This window comes from Doryrhamphus excisus, linkage group LG21, assembly GCF_037039965.1.
Source record: "Doryrhamphus excisus strain RoL-2023G ecotype Guam linkage group LG21, RoL_Dexc_Guam_v1.1, whole genome shotgun sequence".
Lineage (NCBI taxonomy): Eukaryota > Metazoa > Chordata > Actinopteri > Syngnathiformes > Syngnathidae > Doryrhamphus > Doryrhamphus excisus.
Genome location: NC_136377.1, coordinates 6,506,705 through 6,518,708, shown reverse-complemented (window position 1 = coordinate 6,518,708; position 12,004 = coordinate 6,506,705). Strand labels below are relative to the sequence as shown.

The 12,004-nt window shown below is 44.9% G+C and overlaps 1 protein-coding gene across 2 annotated transcripts in view; it reads left to right on the top strand.

Annotated features, from left to right (window-relative positions):
- Positions 1-12,004, top strand: part of nova1 (NOVA alternative splicing regulator 1) — a 28,161-nt gene that overhangs the window by 1,953 nt on the left and 14,204 nt on the right. Inside the window, exons 1-2 of one of the 2 annotated variants that reach the window (XM_058087232.2) lie at positions 1,699-3,151; positions 5,225-5,368. In XM_058087232.2, the coding sequence (XP_057943215.1) occupies positions 3,148-3,151; positions 5,225-5,368 (148 nt within the window). In that variant the 5' untranslated portion in view covers positions 1,699-3,147. Of the gene's footprint in view, positions 1-1,698; positions 3,152-5,224; positions 5,369-12,004 lie in introns of those variants that run through there. The other variant, XM_058087231.2, reaches the window with a different exon arrangement.

The following is a 12,004-nucleotide window of genomic DNA, read 5'->3' as shown; positions in this document are numbered from 1 at the left end:
AGAATCGCACTGACTGTAGTTTCTTAGAGTCAGATAGGTCAGACATCTGTCTGCAAGACTTTTGTGAGGCCTGGATCGTTTCGACGTCACAGTATATTTGAGTTAACATAATATGTGTCCTGTGATTGGCTGGTGACCAGTTTTGGGTGGAGTCCGCCTTTTGCACCCAGTCAGCTTTAGCTTACACAAGACCCTGAGCAGGATAAGCGGAAGAAGACTTTTGAATAACCAGTCTACGCAACAGCTTTGTGGTGAAGACACTAAGGGACCCTCTTGAACTCGCTCAGTTCCATGACGGGAAACACGATGCAAATGTTTATCGTGGTTAATTAGTTCCAGACTCGACCATGATAAGTGACCACAAAGTAGGATTCAATAGTCATTCATTTTCTACCATTATTCTCACGAGGGTCGCGGGGGTGCTGGAGCCTATCCCAGCTGTCTTCGGGCGAGAGGCGGGGTACACCCTGGACTGGTGGCCGGCCAATCACAGGGCACATATAGACAAACAACCATTCACACTCACATTTATACCTATGGACAATTTGGAGTCATGCAATTTTGCAACATGCAAACTCCACACAGAGATGGCCGAGGGTGGGATTGAACCCGGGTCTCCTAGCTGTGAGGTCTGCGTGCTAACCACTCAACCTCCGTGCAGCCTGGATTCAATATTAATTAATTAATTCATTCATTTTCTACCGCTTTTTCCTCACGAGGGTCGCGGGGGGTGACGGAGCCTATCCCAGCTGTCTTCGGGCGAGAGGTGGGGTACACCCTGGACTGGTCGCCAGCCAATCACAGGGCACATATAGACAAACAACCATTCACACTCACATTCATACCTATGGACAATTTGGAGTGGCTAATTAACCTAGCATGTTTTTGGAATGTGGGAGGAAACCGGAGTACCTGGAGAAAACCCACGCATGCACGGGGAGAACATGCAAACTCCACATAGAGATGGCCGAGGCTGGGATTGAACTCTGGTCTCCTAGCTGTGAGGTCTGCGCGCTAACCACTCGACCGCCGTGCAGCCTGGATTCAATATTAATGAATTGAATAATTTCATAGCTAAAGCATAGAAAACCTGTTTTGTTAACATTATTAGAGCCCTGTAAACATGATATAACACCCCTATAGTCATCTTTATACCAGTATTACCTAATATAGTAGACAGGATAAGCAATAATAAGACATTATAGCTCACTTATTTTATTACCTCAAATGTAATGTGTGGCATTAAAAAAGTCCATCCTCACTTATGAATTTTGCCACTTAATTGATAGATTCTTGCGGACCGCATGTGTGTAGGCTATGGCATCTCTGACGTAAGAATAGCTTTGAAACTGAGTGAGGAAGGAGGAAAAAAAAGTAGTGAGGGACAACTGTATGCTCAAACGCAGGCCCTCTGTTGCATGGACCCCGGACCGCACATTGGACACTCTATGATGCATATTGCTATGTACAGTACTGGCAGACAGCCTGATGGTACTGATCCCTCCGCTGTAATCGCCAACCTCTTGACTACAACTGATATTGATCGCGTTCCTTGTAGCGAACTGATCATTAACATGACTGTCAGTTGTAACAAAGAAAAGAAAGCCCCCGTGCTCTTAGAGCCGAAACCCCCCCCACCGACCCCCCCGTTGTCGAGCTTTAGAAGCTACGGACACACAGAATTGAGACGAATCACCCGTCTTTTTTATCAACGCTGCCCTTCTCCTTACTCAAAAATGAACGTCTTTCATTTGTTTCTCTTTGTAATTACCAATTGGGCGAGCCCGTGTTGCTTGGCAAGCCTGTGTCTTCCAAAAGCCTGGTGTGGCTCAGGCATTGCGAGTGATCATCTAAATGTTGCTAATGGAGCGCTTGGCACAGGAATGTGAGCTGTAGTTCTTTTTTTTTTTTTTTTGGTCGGGAAGGACACAGGTGCCCTTGCAGAGCGATGTGACGTGAGCAGACTGTGAATTTGCCAGGTGGCGACGAAAGAAAGAACGAGAGGGAGGGATAGGAATGAAGACGATAGATGGAAGCTTTGTCTATATAAACAATGATTCCAATATGCTGGAAAGACACAGTTTTAGGGTTTGATTCCCTAATGAAGGTAGAAAATGACCACCTTGTTGTTGTGTGATGCTCTGTGTCCACACACACACACACACACACATTGCAGTCTTTATGTGTAGTCTCTTAAGATACCTCTCGGTGTGGGATTTATAGGCGTAGTGATTGGCTTCATCGCCCCCCCTCCACCATTCTGCGGCACTGCCATTTGCAATGGTTGATGAGCCCCTCCGCCCTCTCAAACATGGCCGTCGAAGGGACTGGGGGTAGAGGCGGGAGGGGCTGGTGGTGAGGGTGGAGGGGGGGTGTCGGCATGGGCGTACGGGCACGCTTTCTCCGATCACTCCTCCTCCGCATCCTTCATCATCTGCCTATATTATCAATACACCTCCTTCAGTCGCCCGTTGAAGGTCACGCCGCACGCTTCCCCCGTCGGTGGCTCTTGGACGGCGTCCGCCCTGACGCCTCACCTCGTCAGTCTTCGTGGCAAAAAAAAAAAAAAAAAAAGAAAAGAGCGAACAGCCCCGCCGTGCTTTATAGTGCTGCGTCAAAAGAGGCGGAGTAGGGGGAGAAAATTCAATTTTTTGGGACCGGCTTTGGGGGGAGGCGGGGACGTGACGTGCTCAACCGAGGAGGCCAGCCATTGGTCGAGTGGAGTGTCATTCTGGCGCGCCGCTGCAGATGGACAGGCCACTCGATGAATATGGATGAGAGCAGTGAAAAGGGTGATGCGGCAGGGAAGACCCCCCTCCTCCTCCTCCTTCTCCACCTCCTCCTCCTTCACACCGATGCAGGCTCGAACAATGCGTGCCGTCTTTCACTGAAAACACTGAGAGCCTGCATTAGCATTTTCGCAGACAATTGAAGCTGCGGGCAGCTGCTGGCATGGCTCGGACGCTGCGGTGAAATCCCTTCTTCCGCACACCCGCCGATGAAACAGTGGAAAAAAGGTCGACTGGCCGCATTCCTCAACACTACGCTTGCACCTATGCCCAGGCAGATGTTAAGATCCCCTTTAGAGATTGCGCCCCGGCATTGATGGCGATCTGACACTGGACGTGAGAAGCAGCAGATCTCAGAATGGGTAAGCTTCAAAACTCTTTTTTGTCTTACTTGTTGAATCCATCCGTCTTTATTAGGCAGACTCATTCTGTCCTCTATCGGGCATTTTGGCAGGTTAGTCCATTGAAATGCAGAAGGGGTACTTGGTTGTGAGAAGGTGGGAGTCAGTCCTATCAGTCCTATCCCCCTGACCCAGCCCCCCCCCCCCAGTCGGGGCGACTTAACTAAACATATTTGCTCCAGCAGTATTTGGAAGCAGGGGTTTGAACTACCACCCCCACTGGCTCAGCATCCCGGTGTGCCCCACTGTTTCCGAGTTCCCTGGCGGATTGCAGCAACAGATTGCCGTGTTTACTCTACCACATGATGCTGTTAAAAACCTGTTACTGTGATCTCAGACACGAGGTCGGAATTAATGATTGATGACTACTAACGGAACTGCGAGGGGGGGTTTGACTGAGAGAACCGTAGCGGTTCTATACTAAGCTGGAAGTTACGCAGTGGGGTTTGGGCTTGTCTGTCAACAACAGGTCTTTCCATGTTGGGCTCCTGCACAGGAGTCATTCAAAATCCAATTCCTCGGCATGGCGACTGGACCACGTATGCTATAGTGACATATAGTAGAAGGTTCGAATGGTTTACAGAAACCGTGTCAGTCATGCGTGATCTTTAGTTTTTCCACCAAGGTCATTTTATGGGGATTCGATGTGCGGATTGCGGCAGGAGAACCAATTGGCTCACCAAAACCCAAAGATTAGACATTGAAAAATGCACACACTGGTTTTTCCCTGTTCTTGGAAATGGCATAGCGAGAGGACCTGGTGTGCTCACATTTGTACATATGTTCATTTCATTTTAATATGTGTGTTCTTGAATGCAACTTTAAAGGGAAATTCTATTGACACTCACACAGTTGTTTCTGTTTGCCGGAGTCTGTGGTGATGGGTGGTGTACTGGAAAACAAATGGGTGTCTGAATGGAACATGAGGGGCATATTAATGCAAAGAGGAGAGGGGGCGACTGTTTAGGCATGACTTTACCATACAATCTCACATTCCTCCACATGACACTTGAACATGCGTATTATTCCAGGCAACAGGTTGAGCTTCATGCACGGAGATCCACCTTTTATCAATCCACCTTGATCGCCTCACGGCGTTCGATTGCGTGGCTCGTAAGAGTATAATAGCAAATAACACCGTTGCATTAAGATATAAGGAATGAAATGACGTCCTGGGGTTCTTTACATCTCTGCCTGCTCGAGTGGCGTCACCCTCGAGGCAGCTGAACAAGATCGAACATGACGTCATTGCATCGGTATCAGGATGCAGGGAAAGGGGGGGTCATTTGTAATAGAGCTCCAGAACAGGAGGATCGGAGCAGTGTCAAATGTTTTGTACGTCGTCTTCCGTATAATGTTGGAATTCTCGATAGGTTTTCAAGTTTTTTTGGGTTTAATTCACCTTCAAGACCATCAGCAAATTCTTGTTAATTGAAGAACTTTACCATCTCAAAGGACCAAGTCTTCAAATCGAAGCCCTTCCAAAATTGAACAAGCTATAGAAGTTCAGTCTTTAATAGGCGTGCCGTGGTACACTTTAATCAGCATTCCGTACATACTCGGGTTTTAAGGTCACGGATCGGTTCATTTTGGGTACTGCGGGGAAACAAAATGCAAAACATAAAACCGTTTTACTTTTGTGGAAAAGACTTTCACGATTTTTAACATGAAACATTAAAAAATGACAAATTACTGGCAGGTAATTCTCCACTAAATCATAATATGCTTATTTCTTGCCTGTTTATTGTGATGGATCGTGTGTATCACACATTGCATCGAAAATGACCCATTGAAAACGGTTAAAATTAGGCCCCGGCAATCTGGAAAGGAGGTCATCATTTCTTCTAAAAGAAATCTAGGACAGAACACGGAACATATCACCAGTCTCTGGTTGCACGAAAGCTGCATCTTCCCATTGTTCCCATTGCGAATGTTTGATTGCTGATGAGGCACAGGTATAGCGTCCATGATCACCTTTTAGGGCAATAAGATGTGACCTTTTTTTTTTTTTTTTTTACATTGTCTCTTTCACAGAGGAGGGTGAGTACTTCCTGAAGGTGCTGATCCCCAGCTATGCAGCCGGCTCTATAATTGGCAAGGGCGGCCAGACCATTGTACAACTACAGAAAGAGACGGGTGCCACCATTAAGCTGTCCAAATCCAAAGACTTCTACCCAGGTAAAAGGCTATTCATATTTCCTCTCTTTTTCCTTTGTAAGATTATCATTTCAGCCATAAACACATCATTATTCTTTATGTCCTTGAGGGAATACAATGTGTATATACAGTAGATCCCCACAGTACACCGTAAATAATCCTTACTCCCAAAAAAAATGTCTCCCGACTTCCCGTCCAAACCCTCCTGCTAGCTTGACGTTGACTGGTGGAAGATAAGTAGTGAACAAGCGTAGAAGAATCATAATCTTGCATTGCTCGTCCTTGCCTCTCTGTGTGTGTGTGTGTGTGTATGCTAGCGGCCCCGCCTCCCAACCACAGAGACAAAGGCTCTATACGATTCACAAGAGGTCTCACTACGTTGTTTTATGGCTGTTGTTCTATGAAGTTGTGTAGGTGCTGAACCAATACACATAGTGAACTCTTCCTGCCTGTTTTGGAGGCGAGAGACAAGGAAAGCAGACATGCATGCATTTGGCAACGTGTGACACCCCGTATATATATACAGTATACATAATACATTGTGTGTTGGAGCTGCCTGCTGCCAGCTAGTCAGCTTCCTTGCCAGTAAATTGGAAAAATAAATACGTACATTGGACAAATTATGGAGGATTAAAGGGTGTTTTGTGATTTTTTTTTTTAAACTGCATTAAAAGAAACACGGGCTGCATGGGGGACGAGTGGTTAGAGTGCAGACCTCACAGCTAGGAGACCCTAGTTCAATCCCACCCTCGGCCATCTCTGTGTGGAGTTTGCATGTTCTCCCCGTGCATGCGTGGGTTTTCTCCAGGTACTCCGGTTTCCTCCCACATTCCAAAAACATGCTAGGTTAATTGGCCACTCCAAATTGTCCATAGGTATGAATGTGAGTGTGAATGGTTGTTTGTCTATATGTGCCCGGTGATTGGCTGGCCACCGCCTCTCGCCCAAAGACAGCTGGGATAGGCTCCAGCACCCCGGCGACCCTCACGAGGAAAAGCGGTAGAAAATGAATGAATGAATGAATAAAAGAAACGGCAACATTGCAAAAGGTGAGAGATGCTCGTTTCAGATTCAGGCACCCCCCTTTCCAGCAAACTCAAATACCTGAGTCGTCGAACAGTCTGTGTTTGTCCTTCATGCCTCAGAGGAGGCTTCAAACAGCTAAAAAAAAAAAAAAAACAGGTGCTGTGCGTCTCATTGCTTATTAGGTCCAGATGTTTATAGAAGTGATGAGGGTGTATAATCCCCATGTTGCGGTGTACTCCTCGGTTATTCAGAGCACACTGTTAAATGTACGTGTTGAAATTAACACCTGACCAATAAAAAGGCGGACAAAGTGGAAGTCTTAAAAAGGATTGCCCTGCCTCTTAATGTCAGGTGCGTCTGTTTCTATTGGCGCTCGTCGGACTGGCTGGCTGACGCCATTGTCAATACGACAACACATGACGACATTTTTCATAGATCTCGGAAACGCATTGTGTGCGTTGACGGTTAAGACGAGCCGGGTGCTAGAATTAACGTTCCTTATTTCACTCAGAACTTCACCATAAAATGCAACACTCATACCACCTCAGTTTTGCACGCACTAATGTATTAGCTTCCATTAGTTTCAACGGGCTAGTGTTTGTGATGGGATTCCGACACCTTTCAGCCGTCCGCCAGGAAACTTTGCTTGTCACAAACATTATTTCTTCTCATGATGCCAGCATTTCATTCACATTATGTCATTAGCCACGTTTACAATTCCATTCGGGTTATTTGCTCAAACGGAAAGAATGTAACCTTTGTATACACCTCATTCCGGAAGAAAAGTGCCAATCCGAATGACTATATAATCGGATTCAGAGGGGTGGAATATTCCTTTCCCCATTCCGATTGAGGTATCTTGTACCCGCTCAATCGGAAAGTTGTCAGACTGCGTTCTTCTTCGTGGTGTTTTTTTTCTTCTGTTGTTTATTGGCGGTTGGCAAGCAGCTTTCGTGTGCATTAGCGCCATCTGTGGAACAGAATCTAAACCCTTCTATACGCCATTCACAAGTCCAGTTTTATTAAAAAAAAGAAAATACATATCTATATAAAACATGTGTCGAGCTTAATTACAAAATATTAGCAAGATTGAACTTTATCTTTTCCTGTTCCCGGGTGCGTTCTTTCAACGAATGCTGAGATATGACGTAACACGCAACTGCAGACGTTCTTCGATTTAAAAAAAAAATGGAGGCGAGCAATCGGCACTGGACTGCTGCGGAAAGTTTGTTTTTGATTCAAACTAAATTTCAAGACTGCACAAATGAAAAACTGGCAATACGGAGTTATTCCAACAAGAGAAAGAAAAACTGGAGGAAGTCGGTATCACGTGATGTTGGTGTTTACGCTTTACTGCGCATGCCCCATTGACTATTCTGGTTGATTATAGCGGCGCATGTAGACACGTGATTGGAATATTCCTTTCCATGGATAGCATTGTTTTCGGAAAGGTCATTCGGAAAGAGAAAAACTCCTCATGTAAACGTGGCTAATTTAACAGCAGATTCCGTTTTTCAACCGACATTGCAGTAATACTGTGTGGAATTGTTAAGGAACGGCAGGAATAAATTTGGACCGCCATTTGTTCAACGGAACTCACTCTGACTTCACAATAAGTTACATAAAAATACCAGTAGTTACTGAGGAGCTAATGAAGAACTGATGAGCAATATTGTTTTTTTTGTGTATGTTTTTCAATGTCGAGGACATTTCACGAAAGAAAGAAGGATGCTCAGTCTGTAGGACTTGGCTTTCGTTCAAAGGTTTGATTTCTGCCACCAGATAAAAAGTATAGAAATCGGGACTGTCGCTTATGAGAGAAGCTTGTCTTCTGGTCAGGCTCTCTTGAGGTGCCCTTGAGCAAGAAACAACCCCCACCCCTAGACTATGCTCACGGGCGGAACACTCTCTCACTCCCTTTCCTGTATGTGTGTAAATGACTTCTTGTAATGCTTACAGTACAAAACACACAGACAGCGAACATTGAAATTTCCCTTCAGGGACAGAAGTGTGTACAGTATATTAAAAAGAAGAGGTATGGCAATGTTTTTGGTGTTACATAAAATAATGAAACTGCTGCATGCTTCTTTGGAAAATGGCTATGATTTATTTGTCTCTGTAATAAGGTACACGAAAGAACATCACATGATTACGTTTGACACTCACAATAATGTGTGCTGACATTTTGATTTTAGTTGTGAAAAAAGCTTTACTCGTTTTTTTCCGTCAGAGTTTAACAGCTTTACGCTCAATGTGGGCTAACAGTTTCAGAAATGGACACATTCCGCATCCTTTGAAGATAGTAACTAGAGGTGTGAAAGTGAATGTTTGTGAATGAAGTCCCCCCCCATCCCAGGATTACATGGAATATATATATTTTTTACCATTATTAAAGCACTCCGGTTTCCTCCCACATTCCAAAAACATGCTAGGTTAATTGGCGACTCCAAATTGTCCATAGGTATGAATGTGAGTGTGAATGGTTGTTTGTCTATATGTGCCCTGTGATTGGCTGGCCACCAGTCCAGGGTGTACCCCACCTGTCGCCCAAAGACAGCTGGGATAGGCTCCAGCCGCCCCCGCGACCCTCGTGAGGAAAAGCGGTAGAAAATGAATGAACCATTATTAAAGTCTGTGGGTATGAAATAACACCCCTATAGTCACCTTTACACTCCTATTCTTCTTTGTTCACATCACATTGCGAAACTCTAGGCTACGGGGTTACTGCAGGGACACAAGAGACGGACGCTGCTTTAAGTACAGCATTCTCCCGAGCTAACTAGTAGCTAACTAGTTAGCCTCCAATTTCATTCATTCATTTTCTACCGCTTATCCTAACAAGGGTTGCGGGTGGTGCCGGAGCCTATCCCAGCTGTCTTCGGGCGAGAGGCGGGGTACACCCTGGACTGGTGGCCAGCCAATCACAGGGCACATACAGACAAACAACCATTCACACTCACATTCATACATATGGACAATTTGGATTCGCCAATTAACCTAGCATGTTTTTGAAATGTGGGAGGAAACCGGAGTACCCGTAGAAAACCCACGCATGCACGGGGAGAACATGCAAACTCCACGCAGAGATGACTGAGAGTGGAATTGAACTCGGGTCTCCTAGCTGCGAGACCTGCGTGCTAACCAGCCTCCAATTTATTTATTCTAAAGTTATCTATTCTAAAGGACAAAGTCAGAAGCATAACTTACCACTTCCACATGGAATGGGAGGAGAATGTTTTTTTTTTTTTTTTTACTATGTCAGGTTGGACATATATACATATGACTTCTTATCAATATTTTTTGACTAATAAAAGGCCATAGTCAACCGCGAAACAGTTTATGAATTAATACATTTTAGAAGAAACGTTGTAGCGTGAGGCAGCGATGATGCAACCGCAAAGTGGTGAGGGACGACAGTATGTGTCCTGTGATTGGCGAACCCAGTCTGGATCGCCCCCAGCTCACCTGTGACCCTAAAGACAAGCGCTGTAGAAAATGGATGGATGAATGGATTATTTTATCTTAGGTCAGCTATTCCAAAGCTTTCTACTGCCATTTTTTTTGCATAACAGTTTATCCACCGTGTGCATATTTAGATAAAGTTAGGGGTTTATTATACCCAGTATACAGATCAGGACAAAAAATGTGGACTTTGAGTGAAATGGACAGCTTTTCCATGATGTAAATTTTACTTCACTTGCAGCAGTCTTTGTACCCTTTTTTTTTATTTTTTATATCCTGGATTATCCAGCTTTGATATGGTATGTCACCCATGGGCCATTCCACAGATTTGGTGCCATTTGCTTCTTGTAAGTCTCTCAAAATAAACTTCAGTTTGTGTCTTTCCTCAACTCTTCATCTGATAATACACATTAGTTTTCATTCATTTTCTACCGCTTTACCTCATGAGGATCGCGGGAGGTGCTGGAGCCTATCCCAGCTGTCTTCGGGCGAAAGGTGGGGTACACCCTGGACTGGTCGGCAGCCAATCACAGGGCACATATAGACAAACAACCATTCACACTCACATTCATACCTATGGACAATTTGAAGTCGCCAATTAACCTAGCATGTTTTTGGAATGTGGGAGGAAACCGGAGTACCCGGAGAAAACCCACGCATGCACGGGGAGAACATGCAAACTCCACACAGAGATGGCCGAGGGTGGAAATGAACCCTGGTCTCCTAGCTGTGAGGTCTGCGCGCTAACCACTCGACCGCAGTGCAGCCTGATAATACACATGCATTCATTCATTCATTCATTTTCTACCGCTTTTTCCTCACGAGTGTCGCGGGGGGTGCTGGAGCCTATCCCAGCTGTCTTCGGGCGAGAGGTGGGGTACACCCTGGACTGGTGGCCAGCCAATCACAGGGCACATATAGACAAACAACCATTCACACTCACATTCATACCTATGGACAATTTGGAGTCGCTAATTAACCTAGCATGTTTTTGGAATGTGGGAGGAAACCAGAGTACCCGGAGAAAACCTATGCATGCACAGGGAGAACATGCAAACTGGAATTGAACCCTGGTCTCCTAGCTGTGAGGTCTGCACACTAACCACTCGTCCACCGTGCAGCCTGATAATACACATATTGAACTTAAATTCATTTTTAAAGTTGTATTTATTAAATATGCAATCAGATCAGATGTGCAGGACACTTTTGCTGAACTACAGTATGTTTGAGGGAGTTCACTGGAACTACAGTAAATTCACCTGATGGCGATAAGTGAATCCATCCATCATTATGATGATCATTATGTTGTTATTATTGTGCCTGTTGTTCCGGCGATCAAGTCGAGTACTTGTCTCTTTAAATATTTAGACTTTTTTATATTTTTTAGATAGGTCCTGGACATATGTAGGTCAAGATACAAACATTGTATTCTTACTTCTCTCTTTTGATATGGTCACAGGCCACACCACCTGCTCTGTCCATTCCCTCGCTCATAATTGTGACGAGTGAGGAGTTCATGTAGAGTGTGCTGGCAAGGATTTGATTGGGTGGTTGTCCTGGTCCACACGAGTAATGAGAAACAACTGCCTCTGTGACTGAGTAGTCGGGTACAGACTGACAAAACTACAGCGGCTCAGTCTTAAATGTTAGATATTTCAGCTACGTCATTGCAGTTTTGGCTGAGGTAGCATGCTAACACCATTACACACAGTTCACACCCTCATCTGTCTTCCTGCGGCAGTCTGGAGCACACCACAACAGCAGCACAATCGCACACAAGAGAAATCAGGGGACTAGAAAACCAGAGAAACCATTCTTTCCTGCACACTTCTCTGCAGTGGCTCAAACAATCCAACCGTACTGCGCCTGAGCCCACAACACACCTGAAGTCGGGCATTGTGCATTGTATTGATTGCCTTTTCAGTGTATAGAAAAGCGCTTCTAAGTAAAAATGTATTGTTATTAAATTTACTGCAATTTCTTTGTCTTACTTTGAGGAGCGATTGCATGAATTGAACCACATGTCTTTATTATTATTTATTATTTATTATTATTAGGGTCTGACTTTTGACTAATTTGTCGTTGTAGCATTTTATTTCTAGATATGTCACAAGACGAGACTTTAACATTAATGCAACGAACCTCGTTCCTCAGATGTTTTGCCGTCCA